This window comes from Artemia franciscana, chromosome 20 (assembly GCF_032884065.1).
Source record: "Artemia franciscana chromosome 20, ASM3288406v1, whole genome shotgun sequence".
NCBI classification, from domain to species: Eukaryota; Metazoa; Arthropoda; class Branchiopoda; order Anostraca; family Artemiidae; genus Artemia; species Artemia franciscana.
The window spans coordinates 31,457,709-31,481,806 of NC_088882.1; the positions used below are offsets into that span (position 1 = coordinate 31,457,709).

Genomic DNA, 24,098 nt, shown 5'->3' on the forward strand with positions numbered 1-24,098 from the left:
ACTTTGGTTTAAACATAGTAAATCGTGCTTTTACTCCACTTCCTTTCATTTGCTTTGTGATTAGCCAAATAAAAAAACTGGAAAAAAGGTTTGTATACCCTATCACTGCTACAGTCTCTAATATACGTTATTATGGTGCAATTTATACCTGAAATATTGTTGCCCACTTAAACTAAAGTTTAACAGCTTTAAAGTTTAACATTGTTGCCCTCTTAAAAGTTTAACAGCTAAACTTAATGCCCAGTTTATTTTACTTTTATAGATAATTTATTTAACGATATAATTCATTGCCCTCTTTGGTTTAAACATAGTAACCCACATTATTGCTTCACTTCCTTTGAATTTCACTGTTGTATAGACATTATTTTAGACGATTATAGACGTTATACAGACAATGATATAGACGATTATAGACGCTGTTTCTGATGGTTTTATGAACTTTTAGTTTAAACTAGTGTGAAAGGACAAGTTATGCAGTTTATTCCGTTTTCGAATTTCTTTTTTTATCACATTGTAAAAAAAAAGAAAAAAGAATTCGGCATTGGACTTTACAGTCCCTACTGGCGGTGCTGATTTCCGTTTCCTGGCCTTTCATCCAGGAAGTGCAATGGGGTGTAGGGGGCAAACCATCCTGTGCTGTCCCACACCCTTCCTGTTTACCTTCCTCAGATTTCTCCAGGTACCCATGTAAGCTGAGTCGACTCTGGCTGAGCTTACAGAGTCACGCCACTCACCCCAGTCCCAAGCTAAATAATTGGGTACACTAGGATTCGAACCCTCGCCCTCTCGGACAAACGATCCTAATTCCAGCGAACCAATCTACTCAGCCAGGACGCTGTATAAATAATCTATTTTGTTAAAGTGGTCGTTATGTTTTACTGAAATGTGTTTATCAAACCACATAACCTTTCGTTAACTTTAAATATCACTTGTGTCCAAAATCTGCATTTGCTTTGACAACAATATACACAAAAATCAGCAAACAGGTTAAAAATCGACACCGACTTATATTACCATAATGTAACGTAATTAAGAGTCGGTATGCCTTGAGCTGATGACTTGTAAATAAACTACCGCTCATGTTAAAGTGAATATTAATGACACTGGTATTTAATGTCAGTAATATTTGGCTGTGTTTTATTGCAAACTATATTAATGTTGAACAGTGTGCTTAAGTTTTTAAACATATCAACAAAATAAAATAAAAATAATTTGGAGAATGGATCGAAATTGGTTGGGAACCACTGCTCTAGACAGAGAGAGTCTAGCCCCTCTTTCCATTGACGAACCAGAATGCAAATTCGGTCTGAATCGTGAATATGCCGTTCCACTCACGATTTGGATGATGAAAACGCTATTCCGCTAAAAACTGAGATAGTGAGTCGCACGAACGTCGCACGAAAAAAAAATGTTAAATTTCAGTTATTAAAAAATATTAAATTTCTAAAAAAAATCAAAAAATATTAAATTAAATTTTTAATTTCAATTTTAAATTTTAAATTAAAAAAAAACTTAAATTTCGGATTTTACAAAGCTGTGGGTTGTGTTTATAATTTTTTCTGTTCGACAGTCTTCAGTTTAACCATCCAATTATACAAAGTTCTATGTTACACTAATAATTTTTAATCTCCTTTCACGGGCTGGTTTGACCTTGGAAAACGATCTCTCTTCTGAAAATTCTCGATCTTTTTAAATAAATCGAACGAATCAAAATGAGATTGCACATCCCAAACTAGTCTATTTTGACATCCCAGCGACTTTACAGTCAATTTGGCTTCCTTCGTATCATTTTTTTTTTCGCAAGATGGAAGGCCAAGTCAGTTTTTTTCCGCCTTATCCATGTTACCCAAATTATCACGACATAATCAATGAGACCCATTACATTAATGATGTTTTATGCACAGATATTGATTATAATAATCCCAATGGAAGCTCAGTTAATTTTTAAACACTCATTATTCGCAACTACCCAGTATAATTTCCACTAGACTCTTCTATAAGCAAGATTTACTTCTTTTTTTTATTGATTTTGCCTTGTGCAAGACAAGGCTTGTCGCGGATAATTTCTTTAGGCCCTAGCCTATTTCTGCTCAATTCTTTCATTTCTCTTTATTTATAAAATATTTTCAAGGCTTCCCAGGATTGCTTATTTTACAAAATTGAGAATTCATCATTTTAGTTAAAAATAATTTTTCAGGATTCATATTAAACGGTAGAAAAGCAAAGGGTAAAATCAAACTAACTTGTAAATAAAAGGCGAAACCATTAAAATTTCGGAATTTAGCAGGGCAGAGCCCAGCCCCTCTCTATCTCTGAAGAGATACCTAAAAATTTGAAAGTACACAAAAATTGAAAGCAAAATAGTTAGACAAAAATAGGAATTCTTGCAACGATACCTACGGACTATTCCAGTCGAGTACACCTCTACACGTAAGTAGCCACCGCATGTTGAGCTATTAGTTCCAGCACAAGTCATATTACAGCCAAATGTTTCTCTCCGTAAGTTTGCACTGGGGGATGTATCACCACAAAAACATTCGTTGCTAAAAGGAAATTGCTTTAGATAAAGATATTAACATCTGTTGAGTTGTTTAGAATTCTAAGACCTGACTAAATTGCTTGGAATTTATATCACGAAATAAAATAGAACCGATTACCGGAAGAAGAATAAATATTTTAGAAACTGTAAACAGTAATTCAACTAGGGAGAGTCCCTAGTTTTCAAGGGGGAGATTCGAAATACCAAAAAAAGAATAAAATGCAAGATCTAATAGGATAAAACATAAAAAATCTGGATTTCGGAGGAAATCATCTATGCAGATACCCTGCACGAATACCAGAGAAATTTTAATTCAAATACCAGATATTACAAGGGGCATAGCTCCAGTATTTGTATTGGAGGGTGGGGAGACAAGAGGATTTTCATCCAGAGAATCAAGGAACATGGGCTATATAATAATTTTATTTTACAAATTAATGCTGGGTCAACTGCCCCCCCCCCCCAAAAAAAAAACGACACCACAGGATATTACCATGCATTTGTAAATTACAATAGACAAATGGTCTTATGTAAATTACTTCCAATCAGCAAACTAAGCAAAATCCACTAAGAAAAACAAAACAAAACGAACAAAAACTATAAGCTAACTATGGACTTTAGTACCAGTAAACCAGTAAGCATCACTCAGTGAAGTGCATTTTACATAACAACGTTGTCCAGCGCATCCCCCTCCCCGCAGAAATGCAGCTCCCATACCCTATTTCACACACAAAAATTCTAGGGTAAACTTTTTTACACAAAGATACAAGGGGGGAGGTATTTTTCAAGCTCAAGGAGTCAACTCTTCCCCTTCAATTCCCATCCCTGGCACACGCAGAGGCTTCAAGAACTTGTTACAGTTCTGGTCGCTTATTATAAATGTCATGGAGTTTCAAAAACGGCAAAGATTGAACCAAGACCAAAAACTCCCGAATCCGTAAAAAAAAAAAAAAAAAAAAAAAAAAAAAAAAAAAAAAAAAACTTTCATTTTGAATCATTTAAGGGCTTTATTTCTGCTTGTCTTCAGCTATAATATGGCTCTTTACCTTTCTTTGAAAACATCTTTTTGGCCACTTTTTGTTGCCAAGTTATCTTTCTGAAATGGGGCCCCTGAACTATACAAAGGATACAAATTTACTTCACTAAAAATCTAGCCCAAAATAATAATGTTTTTAGTTGCATATCTTGGTAGGGTCAGTTTTAAAATTTTATTATCCTTTACAGTCAAACTGCAAGGTTCAATTGACCTTCAAAGCGGCTAATTGATTAGACTAAGCAATGTGAAATCAATGCAAAAAATATCAAGTCGGAACTTTTCAATGGTGAGTGAATTAATATTCACTTCAAGGTATATTTTGGCAGTTTTTTTTTCTGGTGCAGCTAAAATCCTTCAAAAAATTTAAGAAAAATATATCAAGGGTGCTGGGGTGGAGATAGCGAACTTTCCCAAAATCATGACCTATTTAAACAGTTTTTCAGGCCAGAAAATGGTACTGTGACAATTTTCAAAAAAAAAATTATCGAGCCATTATCGAAAAAAATATAGCCATATAGATACGATTGAAACAAAATACAGCCGTTGAGCCGCTTCTGAGACGAATAGAAGTATACGTATAGACACACTTATTGCAAGTAAATAATTGTTTAATATTGGAGAGGAAGTTACTTCTGTATTCAGGTATGCTTAAAAGCGATAAGCATATTCAGAATTTAGCAATAAGCTATACAGAGGTTATGAACTAAAATTTTTAGAAAATCTGCAGAACAAGACAGAAATTTGTGAGAAGATGATCTGCAGAAATTTGTCTTAGATTGTGCCTTTGTCTTCAGAAACAACAAGAGAAACCTTAAACTTACCCATATTCCACACCAGCAAAAGAATGACCTGTTTGGACACAAAAATCAATGCAAGCTGATGGACTGTTCTTCAGGAGTTTAACGCCTTCTTTGGACAGAATTCGACTTTCTCTAATATCTTCAAAACAGCCTATGTATTCACTTTTGAGTGCATTATCATTAGGGCAAGAATTCGGTAAGGCTTGGGGGTACACATTGCCCTTTTGAATCTTACAATAAAGCTCACCAATCTCTTCTTTACATTTATAAGACTTAGCTCTTTTAATTGCAGACAGAGGAGCTTTCTCTTGGATTGAGCAGCTAAAGTTCAATTTGTGACTAGATAAATCTATTTTAGATTCATTTTCTTTGGAATACTTCAGCTTTGATGCTTCTATAGGACCAAACACCTGAAAAATTGAAAATGAAAATATAAGCAGGAAAAACAAGACATCGACAAGCCAATCCTATCTGAACCCTTTTTCCCATCAACCCAACCAGAGAACGCAGAGAACGCAGTAAATTACCAAAAACTAACAACCCCAGAGAAGGCTACCATTTTTTTTTCCAACCGTGTTGCTTCGTCTTGAAACTCCTTAGGGTATCAAACCACCCAATCTCAAATCCTGGAGTCATTCAAGCATGGCGTCGACAGGGCCTAGGAGCACATTGGTAGCGTCTACACAGGGGCACCCAGGAGTCCTCAACCAAACATTTAAATCGTTACTGGCAGGGGTAGTACAAGGAGCCATTTTTCCACACCTTGATAATGGAATTTATGGTGAAGAATCTATCAAGTGCAGAGCTGTATTCAAACTTTTTTTTTGGGGGGGGGGGCTTTTCAACTAAGAAGTTTCCTCATATAGTTACTACAGAATTATATTGCGATTTTACAAGTACATACGATACACGAATACTTATTGCACGAATTTACTAATACAACAATACATGAATTTACAAATACGACGATACACGAATAGGCTACATTGCGATTCTAATATTTTGAATTAAAGGGCTAATCCAAATATCTCCTTGACAACACTATCTTCAAAAAATAGCTTGGCTGTTATAACTTAGTGGACAGCAGGAAAAACTCTTCTTCCATTCTCTTTCAAGGATAGAATCATAGTTAGATTTATCCAAATTTAAGATATTATCACTTATCCATATCCACACGAATATAGCTAAGTACTGTGCCCGCTACTTAAAGGAAATAAATAGATTGGATATTGATATTACCAATTAATGACCCCTCACCACAGCAAGTAAACTTTTGCTGTTTCTTAAAAATATGTTATACCATCCATAATAACAGAATAATAAATCAAACAAGGAAGAAAAATGAAATAAGAATAAAAATACCTTCATATTTCAGGAAATCATAATAGGCATTGAGCTGATTTGAATAAAATATAAAGGTGGGGGGTATAAAAAAAACTTTAAAAACGCATCAAAAATGTGTTTATAGTCCATACATTTTTTTTATTTTATGAATTGGACAAATATTTGGATGAGGATACAACTCGAACACCCTACCCCCCCCCCCTACCCCTCTCGATATGGCTTGAAAATAGGATTCAAATAATTTTTCAAGGGAGTTTTTGAATATTAGTTGATTTACCTATTCCTTGAGGCAGGTTAACCAACAATTCACCTACCCTGTAAACATCTGAACATTGGCAGATTTTATCTCTCCATTTTTCAATGTATATTTTGCAGTAAATTCACTCATTCAGAAGATAAACTCCAAAATTAAGCAATGAATGTGGCTGAGCATGACAAATTCTATTAAGGCTTGCACACACATAAATCACATAAATCATAATTAGCTTAACACTTGCAAGACTGATGGGAGAAAATTTAAAAGTTAGAATATTTTCGTCTTGATTATAAAATTATTTAAGCTTAGAAAGCCAAGTGTGGGAGCATATCAAAGTTACCCATCTCTATACAACATCAAGTATATGTGAAGTTGTATAATTGAACAAAAAGCAAATTGAGAAGTTCAATCTCAAATGAGGTTGATCTCATATCTCAAATGAAGATTTAAAGCTTAGAATATTTTTGTTTCAGTTACAAAATGATTTAAGCTTAGGAAAGCAAGGTGTGGAAGCATACTTAGATAAAAATTTATCGAAGTTATCCGTCTCTATATAATCTTAAGCACATGTGAAATTGTAGCCTATAATTAACAAAAAAAAAAAAAACAAATTGAGAAGTTCAATCTCAACTGAGGTTGATCTCAAATATCAAATGCAGATTTAAAGCTTATAATATTTTTATTTCAATCATAAAATTATTTAAGCTTAGAAAGCCCAATGTAGGAGCATATTGAGATAAATATTTATCAAATTTACCCATCTGCATATAACCTCAAGTATATGTGAAGTTGTATAAAGAAACAACAACAAACTGAGATTTTCAATCTCAAATGAGGTTGATCTCAAATATCAAATAAAGATTTAAGCTTATAATTTTTTCCTTTCGATTATATAATTATTTAAGCTAAGAAAGCCAAGTGTGGGAGCATATTGAGATAAAAATTTATCAGATTTACCCTTCTATATATAATCTCAAGTATATATGAAGTTGTATAATTAAACAGAAAGCAAATTGAGCAGCTCTCAAATAAGCTCAAACAGCAGACTAGTAAAATGTAATAAAATTCTTTCCTTGTTCTTGAGAAGCTACATTGGGATGGAGGATAAGTGTGCACTACTGCGGTAATCTCAGGTTGCTTGGTGCTAAAGTGAATTGTGTGTAGTAGCAATAGTAGCAGCCAGTTGATTAGACCTACTAGACCCTTTTTAGACCTTTTGACTAGGGATGCCTTACAGTTAAAACAAAGAAGCTTATCTAAAGTGCAGATAAACCCAATCACTGAAAAGATAAACCCCCATTGAAAAGAAAAGTTTTCTAAGATTGTAGCCATCTAAGCCCAGCTAGTCTATTCCTGACCATTAGCCAATCCAAACTAGCACATCTATAGCTAAATAGGCTACATCATGTCCAAGATTACTAAGGTTTCATCCATATTTTTTAAGATATACTTTAGCATACTCATGATAATTGTCCAAGATTAAGCACTGTATGAGCACTGGAGTCTTTCTCTAACCTACATGATAATTAAATAGCTTATCTAGGCCTAATAGATTAAAATGATTGGATCTTTTTGCTAGAAATCTTTGTTATTAACCTTATCTTTTGAATTTTTAAGAAGCATCTGACATAATTCTAAGTCTCTGAATTAGTGACAGCTCAGAAGTTATTACACAGAGGTATCTATTTATTAGTGTTTTATTATGTCCAGCAAAGCCAAACGCAAACATATTAGCCCAGTTAAAGACCATGATAAATGTACAGAATGTACTACTGAACTGAAAGAGGGGTCTTCAGACAAAGATTGTGACATTTGTGAGAAATGCGTCCATGGTGAATGCTGAGACCTGTCCCCTGGTGAATACAAACTATTAAATAAAATGATGCTGTCACTTATATGTACATAGTCTTGCCCAGCCTGTAAAGTTAGCCCTCCCCCTGGTATCATAGCAGGCTATGATAGCACAGCTAGCTTCAATCATGGATGATTCCTTGAAAACTTCCAGAGAAGATCTAAAAAAGACATTTGCTACAACTAGTCAATTATCCCTAGCCCTTTCCCAGCTGAGGACTCAAAGATGTGACATTTCTGCCAAATACAGAAACTGTTGACTGGGTGATACTTTTCCTTAGTAATAGAAAACGAGCAGTTAAAGTGTTTGGGATATAAGACAATCATTTCTATTAAATGTTGTGGAAGTGAGAAGTGAAGTACCTTAAGGCACAGTCCTGGGCCCAACTGTATCTAATATTTTCATTAATAATATACCTTGTAACATCAAAAATAAAGTAAGTCTTTATGCAAATGATTCAAAAGTAATTGGTTCAGTTGTAAGTTCAGGAAAAATAGAGACCATTCAAGCAGACTTGGACTCTTTACTTGCTGGACAGGGACTTAAAAGATGAAGTTCAAAGTCCAGAAGTGCAAGGTTATCCATTTTGGTAGAAGCATTCAAGACCAGTACTCAATTGAGTCAATGGACAAAACAAGGCAACCTATTGTCAGTAGTTATGCTGAATATGATCTGGGTCTATTAGTTGATGAACAGCTAAAGTTCAGTTTGCCTGCCCAGACAATGGCAGCAAAGGCCAGTCAGATTCTTGGTATATTTAAAAGAACTTTCAGTAGTCATTCACCATTAGTTATTTCAAAGATCTATAAAGATTAGTTTGACCTAAGCTAGGTTTTGGCATGTGCATTGCCAACTGAAAAAACAAATCTAACCAAGAGACTCTAGAAGCAGTACAGAGGCAAACAACTAAAAGCATGCAAGGTTTCTATAACATTCCCTTTGCCTCCCAGCTTGAAAAACTAAATTTACCCTTACTGACTAATTGCCAAAAGAGGGGATTTGATTATGGTATTAAAGCTGCTCAGCCACAAGAAAACTTATCCCAAATGTCTTTCAACCAGACGTGTCTTCAAGGACAAGAGGACATGATCAAAAACTTTCCAAGAAGCATACCAACTCAAGGCTACATAGCAAATTATTTTCTAATCAGGTGGTAAACCTATGGAAATTGTTAAACCAGGAAATAGTCTTTTCTGCCAGTATTGAGTCATTCAAATCATCAGTTTACAGGGAACAGTGCAACAAGCCCTGGTAATTATTTTGGTACTCATTTGATCAGCCAACACACAATCTTTACAGACTGGCAAATACAGGGTTGTCCTATTGCTGGCAAGTGTGGTTAAGGTCATGATCTTGTCCTACTGGGGGTCTTTAACCTTCCTGAAATCCAATGGATTGATGGATCTGGTTTTGGATTAGAGATGTTCCTTTTTTTTATCTACCCTCTCTGATAATTCCCTCTGTCAAACAATTTCACAACTAACTGGTTTCAGGGAAGGTGAAGTTTTCAACACTCTTGATCTGGTTCTTCTTAGTAATCTTGACCTTCTTATTAAGAATGTAATAACTGAACCTGATGGTAATAGTGACCAAGTTGTAATTAGCTCAAAAGAAAACCTCCAAAAATTATCAACTCTTGAAAACTTTTGTAACCAGCCATACCTGAAAACCAACAATATGAAGCAGTTGAAGAGAAGGTTTGAGGAACAATTGGCTGAGGTTGTCAGGACTAACTGTAAATTTGGTAAAATTCCAGTTAATTGACTTCTTGCTATTTCAGAAAGGGTTTAGGTTAGGAAAATGAAACTTTCAGAGAAGAATCTACAGACTAAAGTATATCCTGGGAAGGTATTTTGAAGCAACTAACTCCTCTCCTTCTCCCTCTAGAGGGCCCTGACCTTTAAAAATATGTGTATTATAAAAGTGAAACCTTGCAAAATAGATCTTTTGCTTAATTGAAGTACAACAAAATTGTTTTCAGCTTCATAACTTAGCTCAGTTCCATTTTATAAGGTTTTAAAGATATGCAAATATCTTTCAGGAATTTTCAAATTTTGAAAGAAAACATGGATATGGCTCAAAATTGTACTCAAATAACAGGAATTGCATTTTCAGAACTGAAGGCAGAGAAAAAGCAACTAGTAACTGAAAATTAAGGTAAAATGTTGTTTTTAAAATACCTTCCCAGGATATACTTTAGCCTGTAGACCCATCCCTGAAAGTTTCATTTTCCTAACCTAAACCCTTCCCAAGATAGCAAGAAGTCAATTAACTAGAATTTTACTGTATATTTTTCTGGCAATATGCCTCTAAGAATGTTGCAGCAGATGTATTGTCCCTGATATCCTGAATAATAGTCGACCAGTTTTTGATCCTGAACTGAAAGTTTAAATTTTCAACCAGCAATTTGCAGCTGTTTTTTCCCTCTGATTCAATGTAATTCCTTTAATTCTTGAATAAACCCTTATATTGCTCAAAGCTGAAATTTAAGGTAAATGAAGGTAATTATTTTTTGTTTGTATGCACAAATCATGTAGGCTACTTCTTTTCCTTGGGAGGTAATTTTTTTGTCTTCTATCTTAAATGTATTCCCTCTCTACTATTCTAGTATTTGTCCAACAAATTTTCTTCATGTTGCCATAGCTGGGGTGCACTAACAAAAAAGTATTTTCTAAAGAGAGTTTGCCTAGGCCTAAAACATGTATTGAGTAGCATATTTACGATATAGCAGGTTGTATCAATTGAAAAAAGGACAAATTTAGTATAAAATCAAATACCTTATTTTTTGGAGCTTCTTGCATAAATCCATGACTATCTTCTCCTGTCCTTCCATGAACTTTACTAAGGCTCTCAGGAGATAAATGTCTCTGCTTTCCTTCATTTGAAAAGCAACTTTCACCAGAACAACTATATTTAGAAACTAAGACATAAGCAAAAAGCCCCTGACTAGCTAAAAAAGTTACTATAAACACTGTGGCAAATCTCCAATTCAGAAATTTTCTTAAAAGACTTTTCAGGCTAAGCTTCATTGCTAGCCATTTGAAATTTTGCTTCCATCGTTCATCTCTATTTTAGCTTAATCAAAAAACGCTAGGTGGCGCTAAGTGTTTTTGGAAAATTTCCCTGTTTTTCGGTTTTTTAGGATTTCTCTGTTTCGTCAGGATTAAAGTAAGCCCGCTTACAAATCTTATTTAGCTGTTATGTAAATATTAATATTATCAAGAAGTTCTTGGCAAGGAGTTGAAAGTAAGGAGAGAATCGGCCAAATAGTATTCAAAATTTGAAAAACAGAAGTTTGATAAGAAAATAGGTTCATCAAAAGAATGGGCATATTTTCCTGATAGCAAATATATAAAATTCTTTTGGTTTAATTTTATCCCCCCTCCCAGCCTTTGAGGAATAGGTTTCAAGCTATGGAGCTTGACCATTGCTTATATATATATATATATATATATATATATATATATATATATATATATATATATATATATATATATATATATATATATATACATATATATATAAATATTTTTATTGATATGAATGCAGAAGTTTCTCGAGATGGGTGGTATTTTTGTATGGGGGGCGAGAAGGATGTTAAACTCGGATAATTTTTCGTGGGATGGCAGTTTCAGGGGCTGAACTCTCCAGGCTGCCCCAGCCTCATGGGCATGGGCCCAGGCTTAGCAACGGTTGGGCTTGTGACCCTCCTCCTGAAAGTAATTGCAATAAAAATAAATGTTATTCAAGCCTCGGATATTATTAGTATAATTCATTACAGCTTCGGCACGCCCCCGGAAATCCTTTGAACCTTGTTGATCAAGGTGAGCTGAGAATAGCCACCTGCAATGTTATAATGCATGAATAACACGGGATCCAAAGACCTTCTAGGGCTTGAGATTTCGGAATGTGGGATTGAAAGTACATAAGCACACCTGACGGCATCAAGCAATGAAGAAATCTCCAATACAGGTCACAGTATGATTTAGTCAGGCCAAACTTCCAATAGAAGCAGCTTTGTATGCCTGCTTCTAAACAAGAAGGCGAAAAAATGTCTCATATCCCCCAACCCAATATCGGATAGACTACGCATTGCCTGTTTCAACCACAAGCATGGGAGGATGTCAATTATTATATGCTACGCACCACCGAATGTATCAACAGTGGACGAAAGAGACAAATTCTACTCAGCTCTAACATCTGCTTTAAACTGAATTTCCCCTCACGATGTTTTGGTCTTGGTGGGTCATTGTAATGCCCCAGCGGAGCTTTTAAATCTATAGTTGGACCAGCTACACCTGACTCTTTGAAAAAAATGGGACCCGAATCTTCCAGCTGTGCACTACGCACAAACAAACACCCAATTTCACTAAAAGGATATCTGTAAGCCACCATCGTGTAGTAATTACGGGTGAACGGGGAAGAAAATTGATTATATATTTCATAGTCATCCAAAGATGATGCTCATTAGTTAAGAATTGTAGAGTATGTTGTTATGCTGAGATAGAGAATACAGACCATCGATTGGTTGCTGTGAACTTACACCTGCGTCTTAAAGCCCAGTCTTTAGAACGACGCCAGCCAAAATTGGACACCCAGAAACTAAAAAATGTGGCATTCCACCAATAGCACTCAGTTGAAATTCAGAATAGGTTTGAAAACCTGAACGCTAATGTTGGGTGATATCTTAATTAAACGACATATCGATATTTATACTTTTGATATGCAATAATCGATATATCGATTTCGATATTTCTGATCATTTTTTTAGTCCAAAGGAACTTTAGGGTTCAGACTTAGGATCAAAACTGAATAACAAAATTTACAAATAAAGAGTATTTTTTACATTTTAACTTAAATTTTAATTACGTATCATCTAATAAATAAATAAACTTCCATTACGTGAATGAACATTGCAAAAACCCTGATTTGGAATTAATTTGGCTCAGGATAAAGAAAAATAAACTACTCACTATTTTTGGCTATTCAAATCAGAAACATCTCAATATTTTCCCCTGAGAATTGGTTCAGCCGTTCAGTGTTTAAAAAAAATAAATCATTTTTTCAACTGAAAGTAAGGAACAATATTAAGACGTAAAAGAACAGAAATCTTCTCGTATATGGGGGGATATTCACTCCTCAATACCTCGCTCTTTGCACCAAAATTTATGTTTGTATTTTAGAAATCTCCTGACTCTAATTAACGGCTCTTGCGTTTCAAGAGTTGTTCTTAAATGATTGGGACAAAAAGCTAAAATTATCGTAAAGAGCCAGATTTTGAGAAGGGGAATCAACCCTCATACACGGAGTAATTTCTCTTTGTTTTAATGTTGCTCTTTACTTATAGTTGACAAAATAAGTTTTTTTTTTATTTAATTTATCGCTTTCAAATAATACTGAAAGCTATACCTTTTCTCTCTATGGAAAATCTACCCATGAAAATTTTTTGTTGTAAAAATTATCCTGTATAAAATCACCCTTCTCCCAGACAATTCTATCCCTGCTGAGCATTCCTTATAGAAAAATTTCTTGCGGCAATTCTGCCCGGTAAATTGTTTTTAACCTACTTTCACTTGACAAAAATTATTTTTCTTTTAATTTTTAATTGTCTTTCAGATTATCCCAGAAATCCTACCTCCGTGGAAAATTTTTCCTGGAAATTCTCCCCACCAAATATTTCAATGGAAGGCTTCTCCTATGTAAAATTCCCCCACTGAGAATTTCTCCTGTGTAAAATTACCACCCCCACGAAAATATCCCTAGACAACTTTAAGCCCTTTGAAAATTTTACCGGGATAATAACCCCGGAATGTCTTCAAATAGGAAATTAAATTGGTAGTAGTTCAAATAAAATGAATTTCGTATAGAAATTCTGTTAAATCCCCCGTGTATAGTTTCCTCTTGGAAGTTCATCCCTAGAAAATTCCCCCCTCATGGAAAATCCTCCCCTTAGAAAATCTTCCGCAGAAAACTCGTTCCCATAGACAAACCGCCCACCACCATATCTTTTTGCCTCCCAATAACAAATACTATATGTAAACACTGGACGAGTGTCATAGCTTACGACCCTTTCCCCAGGGACTTGCAGGGCCGTGTCGTCCCCAGAGAAATGATTACTTGACCTTTCAACTATACTGATAAAAATAGCTGTCTCATAATGTTACACAGCTATCAAATGGCTAGCAAAGAAATGGCTATAAAAAAAAAAAAATTACACAAGATAAAATGTTGATCGGATGACTTTAGGAAAAAGGAGTGTGGGAGCGAGGGGAAATCTACTTGCCCTCTCATCATCTAGGTCACAAAATAGGGAAATAGAACTGTAATTTTCGTTTGAGTAAGCCTTCTCCCGATCTTATATGACCATCAGTTCGATGCGATTACACTGGCAAAACAAACAACAAAAAACAACAGAACTAATAAACACGCATTAGTCATCTTTCTTCTGACAAAAATTACAAAATTCCAGATTTTTGCAGATGGTAGCTAAAAACCATTGCAGTATGATTTTCTGATATACCGTATCTGATGGTACCTTGATGTTTTGGAACAAAATCAAATAAGACTGGCAGGATCAATACAAGATACTAGGGTATAATTGGGTGCTGCTATTGATGTTAAAAATGAAGATTACCTTCTAGCAGTGTCTAGGGTTAATTTAAGGCTGAAATCATGGAAGGGTGATCACCTCCCGGGAAGTTATAACAATTTTAGACTCTAGGATACAAATTTGAGAGAAACTTTTATTTTATCCTGAAATTTTGGGTCCTGAGAGCTGGGTAAATTTATTATAGTAAAATTAATAAATGTCTACCCTCTTTACAGGCATATTGATCAATAAAGGAGTGGAATTATAAACCTTGAGATCGGATTTATTCTCAATCCCGAGAATTTTTTAAGCTAAGCCTCTAATTAAGTCCTTTAATTCCCGAACCTAAACCAATAATAAAATTGTTTCATTCTTTTAAATTCTTTATGTGCCTTTTTGTAAAATTTGCCAATAAAATTCACAAAATTTCAAAAAATAAATTTTGAAAATACTTTTTGTACCACCGAAACTGTCGAAATACGAGGAAAAGCTACCTAAATTTTAAATACACGTGTGCGTTATAAAGTTCTTCTGCATCTATGTTGTCTCATTTTATTGATATACTAGTCTTGAAATTGTCTTTTTTGTAATAATCTTTTCCGTCAGGTTCCAATTCCATGGGTATGTTATTTGTCAAATCAATTTGGTCACTTTTAACAACCCATTCTTTCACATGTAATTTTGCCAGCACATAATGTAAAGGAATTCGTCACCTAAGCTTTTTCTAAATATAATTTAACATATCTACCCCAAAAAATTGTATCTTAAAAAAAGCTTTATGAGTCAGCTGCACCTTAGGGGCCTCCCCTAGGCCACTCAGCCAGGTTCCCAGGTGGAGTTAGGGGAACTTCATACAGATATATAGGGTACCTCCATAGGAGGCACGCATCAATGAGGGACCTTGTCCCTGGGGACCCATAATAGAAACTAGGGTACCCTCACCCGGGGCTATAAATTCAGATGGAAAAGGAAGAAGACCCCTCAAATGTACACTCAACAGGACCACCCGGCGTGTCCACATGTCCCTTGAGTCACAACCCTTCTCCCAGTAATGGGTTAAATTGCATGGTGACGCAGAACATCATCGTGGGAGGATCCTCTTTAGGAGGACAACTGCGACAGGGCGTAAGATCCAGATCTATGAACAATGGCCTCTGCAGAGGGCTGCCTCGACCCTTTTGGGGTACCTGTAAGACTGGGAACCTTGTGGTAAACTCTATTCCATCTTGAGGAGTGGCATCCCTCGAGGAAATTATAGCCTAGTAAACGACACAATATTCCCTCGGGATTCTGATTAATGGGTGATTCTTTTGGGCTTGGTTTGTTTTGGCGGGAGTTTTCGGCCTGAAAAATCTCTTCCTAGCTGATTTATCTGCTATGGGGTGCCTCCTCTTAGCAGCATAATATTTGTAGGTATGAATATATAATGAGCCAGAGGTAATAGACTTGGGACTGTCTGTGCAGGATTTCGACTCTTGTTGATAGAAGAGCATCGCCAAGTGCTGAAAATCATGTTGTGACCAAGATAGGTCCAAGATTGCACAAAGCCTCCATACAAGATATTTGGGTATATAGGAGTGCTGAAATTGATGTTACACGCCAAGATCACCATCTAGTACTGTCTAGGGTTAATTTAAAGCTGAAATTTCGGAAGGGTAACTATCTCCCGGGAAGTTATGATGCTGGTAGACTCCAGGATGAGAATCCGAGAGAATATTTCATGGAACAGTTGTATAATAAACTTGTGAGTTTAAAATTTGAGAATGTGGAAGATGGTTGGAGTAATTTTAGAAAAACAATTTGTGAAGTTGCTGATGGTGTCTTAGGGAAAAAAAGTAGACTTAAGAAATTTAATCATATTATTATGGCTTATTCTTAAATGGCTTTAAAAATTAATTTATGGAATAACATAAATGGTTTTAACCTTAAAGCTCCAAAGACAGTGAGAATATAAAATTAGATTAAAAAAATTAGTTATGAGAAAGCTAGCACCATCGTACAAATTTTAAGGAAAAATATGGAATTGTATTCTCAAGAGAAACGGCCTCCATGTACACTTATGCAACTTTTCCTAGTACAAGGCAGGGGTGGATCTAGATCAAATTTTTGGGGGAGGCCCAATGTAACAAGGGAGCCAATAAGCAAAATCTTGGCGAGGCCAATGTGACGAAGGTGCCAATAATCGATATAATTGACAAATTTATTCTTAAGAAAAAAGAAGGAACGAGGGTGCAAGAAAAAATCTTGGAGGAGGGGGTAAAAATTAGGCATCACCCTACAAATTTATTATTTTGAAAAAACTATTATTCTTAGAAAATATTCTTAGAAAATCACCGTTATCGTGTATGATTAGAATTGAGATGGGATCAGGGGGCGGGACTGTTTTTGTTTTGATGACCCTTTTTCTTTTGGGATTGTTTTGCTTCTCAAGGTTCGTTTGAGAATCACTACCCAAAATCATATTCCTATTATAATTCACAAATGATTTGTAACAATACTTATATTTCCACCTTAAATGGCAGTGTAATACATCAGTACAACAAAGGGTTTAAAATAAAATTAAAGCGGTCTTTTCATCAAAACTTATGATTGAAACAATAGAAATCTTGTCAGAACAGAGTAACAGTTCCGTAACCATTATGTGCACGACCTTAAAATGAGATGGATAAAAAAGGATACATTAAAAAGCTCTCAATTGAAAGTTTTTACAGTATTTGATATATCAAAAAAATATACCTATCAATTAGAACATAAAAACTTTTATATTCAGACGAACAGTCAATAATCAATACCTTAGAAAAAAATTTTGTATCAGTGTCACCCCTTGGCATTATATAAATTAGAATGAGTAAAAATCGTTAAATATCAAGTTCAAAAACAGTAATCTTTAGAGAGATATTATGGAAAGAGGTTTATTTTATAAACCTACTAGTGGCACGAAACTGAAGACCCTAAAACTGAAAAACTATCATTAAATTACTTTTTTTTTGTGATAAATTAATATCGTGTACCCAAGAGGGCAGAGTGTATCTCTACTTTGCTGCCAGCAGAACTAACAGATCTTCTGGCTTTTTTGGTGATGCCATTCCACCGGTAATAATTTGAAGAGATAAGAACCTTCTTAGCAGTAGTTTCTGAAAACTTTCTGATTATACACATAATATTATATTATGTTGATATATAAAATTATCAGCGGTGTTATTTTAAATAACTGTTTTTTTGCCAGTGTCTGATCAACATTAGCATTATTGGGTGCACTGAACCATAGCACGATCTAATATGATTCTTTTTAGGAAACTAATTTATTTCAAATCTAATTTGCATTCAGTGAATATAGTCTGTGACTCTAGAAAATGATTCCCAGTTTTAATTAAACCCAAGCAAAACATTGAGACGGCTTAGCTCTTTCAATGGAATTCTTGTTGAAATAAAAGTTTAATTGAAATTATTTCATTCAAAACATTGAAACAGCTTAGCTCTTTCAATGGAATTCTTGTTGAAATAAAAGTTTAATTGAAATTCTTTCATTCAAAACATTGAAACAGCTTAGCTCTTTCAATGGAATTCTTGTTGAAATAAAAGTTTAATTGAAATTCTTTCATTCAGAACATTGAAACAGCTTAGCTCTTTTAATGGAATTCTTGTTGAAATAAAAATTTAATTGAAATTCTTTCATTCAAAACATTGAAACAGCTTAGCTCTTTCAATGGAATTCTTGTTGAAATAAAAATTTAATTGAAATTTCAGAAAAATATAAATACTAGTTTTGAATTTCATTTCGAATTTTTAATTCACTTAAAATTATTTTATTTTAAGCGAATTTCATTTGTGATTTAATTTTAAATTAAGCACCACCAGAAAATTGAGATATCTCAGACCTTTTATTAAAATTAACCCTAAAAAGAATTTTAAATTTACATTCAGATCCATCTAAATAAAATTAGAATATACTTAAGTTATATAATTTATTTTTAAAAGTTTCCAGTGTCCAGTGGTTCTGGTTTCTGATTCCAGATTTCGATGAAATGCTACCAGAACTTTTAGAGAGCTTAATATTGTCCGGATAGAAAAAAAGTTTGTACAGCTAAAACATTTAAAAATGACGGAGAATTCAATAAATATGTACCAAATATCCCTGCACGCGCGCCAGAATCATCAGAAACAGGGAAGTAAAAAAAAACTGAATCTCAAGTTTCAGTGAAAGATTACCGTTTGCCCATCAGAAAAAAGGGATCAAAGCACTTTTTTGCCAAAAAAAATTATGGGGGGGGATTGTAGGACTGGGTGCAACGTATTACCGTATCTGGGAAGCTAAGGAGATAACAGATTTTCCCAATTTACATTGTTTTGGAGCTCAATACCCTTTAGGTATGGATAAACAACCATTTTATTAAGAAAAGGTAAGTTTAGAATTAATAATATTTATAGTTCCGATTGCATCCTCTGAATATGTGAACGTGAACGTTTTTTTTCAGAAACGCAAAATTAATCTACCGATGTACGCCAAGGTCAATTCTTCCAAAAATTTGAAGTCTTCTCTGCAGTTTTGTACTGCCTTATTAGAGACCGAAGTTGTTAAAGCCTTCTTTCAAAATGTTCAGGTTAAGGAAACTGCTTATTAGATTTGTAATTATATTCTAAGGATTTTGCAAGCAGAAAAATAAACAAAAAGTAGTTGAAATACATTTTAAAAAGAGAGATCAAGAAAAACTAAATATTTCAGAAGTCAGCTGGGGCCCTACAAATAAAATATCACACTAATGATACAACATTACATTTAAAGCCTTTTGTCCTTTATAAACACGAATCCTAAAAAGGCAATAAATTAATTCATACTTAAAAAAAGCACAGCTATTGAGCAAAACTAAAAGCAAAAATTGAATGTAACCTAATTGGCACTCATGGAATTTTACATCTATTCCAACTTCAAAATCAGAATGCTAAGTCAAAGCCTCGTTCAATTCAATAGTCCACTGTCTACGTTAGCTTTTACATAATTGTTTCTGCCTACTTTGTCAACACAGAAAGACATATTGAAATCCCAGCTGGTAAAAAGTTTTGAACCATGTACCATACTCTGTAATTTCATTCAATTTTGCCAAACTTCTCGGTGTTAACTGACGACTATCCTTTATGTATCTGTTTAAAACTAAAATTAAAGGAGCTGTTCATTTTTAATTGCTTCATTTTACACCTACAATAAACATATCTTGATTAGTTTCTTTAAAAAAAAAGTTTAATAGTCAGTTGCGCCAATTGAGGCATGCCAGATGGGTCAATTTTCAATCCTAAATTATCTCAACTCCCTCTAAATTTCCTGAAATACCCTTTTTTGTATATATTTATAGAAAAAAATTCCCTATCCCCTTAGGTTTTACACCTAAAATAAATATATCTTGATTCGTTTCTTTAAAAAAAGAAGCTTAATAGTCAGTTACGCCAATTGAGTCATGCCAGATGGCTCAATTTTCAATTCTAAATTTTCCCAACTCCCTGTAAATTTCCCGAAATACCCTTTTTTTATATATTTATGATATATTATATTGTATTATTTATTCCCTATCCCCCCAGGTTTTTTGGCTTGTTTGTTAAAAAAGAAAGAATCCCCTTCTTTCTCCTACCGACATTTAGGTAAATTAGTGTCTCTGTGAGTAGTATTTATTTTGTTTAGAATCATTGCCGGTCTTTCTTTTTGTTTCTGAATACTCCTCATTTGACTTAGCGTGAAACTAAGACTTTTGCTTATTAGTCAAATGCGATATTTGTGTGAACGTAGTCTTAGTAGAAACACCTTAAACAATCGTCCTTTGAAAATAAATCCTAGCTGAACGACTATTTATTCTCTCAACATGACAAAAAATTGAACGAGGCTTATGAGTTTGAAATCGTATTTTTCCAAAAAAGACATCATATTCAACTAACAGTATTGCCGAAATATTGCAAAAATGAAATTATAAGTAGCCTAATCAGGCATTCATAGAATGCTATATCTATTTCGAGGCAGTCAAAATGTCTCTTCCGAAAAAAGACATCACATTCTACCAACGTTATTGCAAAAATATTTCCGTTCTTATATGCATGAAAATAAATTTTCAAATAATATTCCAAAAATATCTGATTTTACTTGACAACCAGGTTCAAGCACATCTGAAATCGGCAATAAGCAAAACTAGTCAGTTCTCCCACCAAAAAAATAAGATCAACTAACACCATCTACGATTACAACAGGAGAATCTTAAAGCCATCTAAAACAAAATATTATTTATATTTTCTTTATTTAAATTTTCAGCTACACACTTTTTGATTCTTCACAATGCCTTCGCTGATCCTTCAATAGAAAAAGCAACATCTATTTTCAGGATAACTAGAATCATTGGAGTCCAGATTGATAATAAAAAAAATTAGAGCAATAAGAGAAATTACAGTCAAAGGTGTAGCTCTGGATATTTGTCCATCTCAGTGAAGATCATGAGAAGGTAATCAGGAAAGGATTCTCGGAATTGATGGAAAGCTAGAGCCGCTGTACTTGCAGTAATGCAGGTTTTTTGGTTCTTGGATATAATTTTTAGGAAGATGAAGTTGTTTTTTACCTTTTTCTAAGAATATTTTTTTTTCAAGGAAATTACTTTTTAAGTAAAATCTAATCGTCCTTAAGAGTCTTGGAGGCAAAGTTTTGTTTTGTCAAACTGAAGATTTGAAGTGAATCAAAAACCTGGTTGTCAAAAAGCAAAAGCGAGAGGCTATACAGGTAATATTTGCAGTTTAATGAGTTTTACTTAAATATTGTTTATACATCTATTGTATTGCTAGTTCAAGGAAAACTACAACTCGCAAAAATGAAATAATCCAAACAAAATATCTTGTATCACAAAATTCTTTAATATCTTTGAAAACTATTATTATATTTCATTTTACATTTAAAACTCGTAAACTGATAATAAAACCTAAGAATAACTAATTTCTACAAAAGTAAATTACAATTATATTGATAAGTTACAACAAAGAGAAAAAGAAGGACTAGTTTCTTGTGGTCCTGTTGTGCAAAGCAAACTTTAGTTTTATTGGTTTTCAACCGTGACGTATTTCCTTGATCCAATCGTATCATCCCTTAAGCGTATTTAAAATAAGAAACCGGATAGGCTTTCCTAATCAAAATATGATTCTGGTTTACTGTATAATTTTTGGACAGGAAAAATGACGAAATACGAAGTATACCTGAATGGTTTTCATGTTTGAAACTATTATCCATAGTAACTTTTCTAAAATAGCCCCTCTTTTTCACTTTGGTCAAAATCTTATCGAATTATCATCAAAATCTAATACAAATATATAGTACAATAAGTACATTAACCTACTAGCAAATACGCTACAGACATATTTGTACTACGTTATGTTGCATCGTGGTATATAAAAACAGCTTTTGATTCCGAAAGAGGGATGTTCTGGGATGCCTCAGCTTTTGGTGGTTTACCACGATGTTTAATACGAGGTAGAATACCATTCTGAAGATTCTGCAATAAGGGAAGACGTTAAAGTTGAGATAAAAAAAATACACTTATACAATCCTAATAAGGGGGGGGGGACTAATGCCAGGTTTGCCTCTCACGCAATTGGACTATCGCTTTTGGCTTTTCTACAAGTAGCCATGGCTTGATGGCCACAACTATTCCATTTTAACCCAAAAATTAGACTACTTAGCCATTAATATGGTAAAGAATGTCCTCCACTCTCTTGGTTTACATCGGACACAAGTGAAAATATGTCTTGGTCACTACCTTGTTGTTTTGAGCAAAGCGCGGAGGTGCTTTAATTCAGTATTTTACTTCTGTTCTTTTTTTTCATAAATCAAAGAAAATACTATTAGTTATAGACAAATAACCACGCTTTAAAATTACTGATTGAATTTCTAAGATTTTAGGTTTGGCTCTGTTGAATTTTAGATTGGAGTTTTGTCGTGGGAAATTTTAAGCCCTTAAAAAGAGTGAAAAATGCGAGTCATGAGGTGTCTTACAAGCTGTTCCTCTTTTTATCTGTTTGGACTGTTTGGGTTGGATTGCTTCCTACTTACATATCGTTCCTACGAACTGTTCCCTCATAGACAAAAATCCTTTCCAAAAAAAGGCAAGTTGACGGGGAAACATAGCCTTTCGAAAAATTTTTCAAACTACAAACAGTAAAGAAAATAAATTTAAAACTTTAAAATTAAATGTTAGTATTCAGAATCACAAATTAAAAAGAAAGATAAAATAAAAAACTGTTAAAACAAAACACCGGTTGGGTTTTTATCTTGAATGGATAAATTCAAAATTAAGATTTTATATCTCATTTTTTTTTCTGCCTCTCTTAGGCAGCTTTTAATCACTGACTGCTGTATATTGCCGTCTATGATGTGTGCTTATGTTCATGTGCGGTTAAATACCTGTGTTTATTTCGCGTATTTGGTGTAATATACGTTGTTGTGTTTGTATGGCTATTTGTCAAAACACTTATTGGTTATACTTCAATTTACTCGAATTTCAGGAAAAAAATCCACCAAAGATTTTGTGTTGTTGGTGTGTTGTTGTGTTTTTGGGGAGTCCGGGATCATGAGCAACGATTTTCTGGATCTTTACTGAAATGTATTTATTGGTATGACTTTTTTTTGTTAAGATAGTGGAAACACTCATCATCAATATAATCAATACAGAACCTGGGAATGCATGTTTTTATTCACAATTAGAAAGTAAAAACCCAAGATTGGAGGGGAAACTTTCTAAAGAGAAAACCTGGGAGGGACTGGATGGAAACCTCCTAGGGTTAAAAAACTGCGAAAATTTTGTACGATACATAAAAATATATAAATACTTAAAAAATATGACACGCAATTCAACTCAAGAAAGTCATCTTACAGCTTAATTTGAAAAGAAGAACTTATCCATAGTTACGAAATTAAATACTGCTATTGATCTTCTTAGATACAGATTCGCTTGCCCTTTGAAAAAGAAATTCTCTTATAAAAATTCAAATTTATTACCCGAGAGAAATTATATTACGAAAGTATCAAAATAAATATTTGATTTCTAACAGAACCATGAGACAACAAGATATTTTCTTCTAATTTAGTTATTGACCCATTACTTTTCTTGAGTACACCTTAGTTAGTTGTTTCTTACGATTCCAAAATAATTAAGTTATAAGAATAATAAATTATGAATTTTTCATAGATCACTGCTTTCCTATTTATAACTAAAATGTAATGAAAAATATTCACACATAGAATTTTTAATTGAAACAGAAAAAAATAATATCGCTCCTTAATTAAAAGTTTTATTCTATATTAGATTTCAACTTCATTTTAATGCCATATCAGTTAATATCAAAAGTATGGCAAGCCTGTGTCAGATTTATTTATAAAAACCCTGTGTCAGATTGATTTAAAATCTCTGAACACGTGCTTTTTATGACATTGTATTTTTTAGTTTTGATTGCAAACTTTCTTTCAAACGAAACTTCATTTTCATCAAACTCATTATATCATTAAAACATCATTTTCAATTAACGTAAGTGCTAAGAAAAAAGCCATACTATTTTTGAAACCTTAGATTTATCATTTTTAGTCATGCTCAACCTAAATTCAGAATTCCCATTCCAGGAAAACCTCAATTTCTAGATAAAATTAAAGAAAACATTACAAACATTTTAT

General features: G+C 33.7%; 2 protein-coding genes across 4 annotated transcripts in view; both read right to left on the minus strand.

Annotated features, from left to right (window-relative positions):
• Positions 1–10,879, minus strand: part of LOC136040115 (xylosyltransferase oxt-like) — a 58,068-nt gene extending 47,189 nt beyond the window's left edge. Inside the window, exons 1-3 of one of the 2 annotated variants that reach the window (XM_065724209.1) lie at positions 10,605–10,879; positions 4,397–4,785; positions 2,401–2,543 (exon numbers count right to left, since the gene is read on the minus strand). In XM_065724209.1, the coding sequence (XP_065580281.1) occupies positions 2,401–2,543; positions 4,397–4,785; positions 10,605–10,856 (784 nt within the window). In that variant the 5' untranslated portion in view covers positions 10,857–10,879. The remainder of the gene's footprint in view (positions 1–2,400; positions 2,544–4,396; positions 4,786–10,604) is intronic. The other variant, XM_065724210.1, reaches the window with a different exon arrangement.
• A 6,022-nt stretch (positions 10,880–16,901) lies between these two features.
• Positions 16,902–24,098, minus strand: part of LOC136040116 (sodium- and chloride-dependent GABA transporter 1-like) — a 101,089-nt gene continuing 93,892 nt past the window's right edge. For both annotated transcript variants that reach the window (XM_065724211.1, XM_065724212.1), the window contains exon 12: positions 16,902–21,927. In XM_065724211.1, coding sequence (XP_065580283.1) covers positions 21,805–21,927 — 123 coding nt within the window. In that variant the 3' untranslated portion in view covers positions 16,902–21,804. The remainder of the gene's footprint in view (positions 21,928–24,098) is intronic.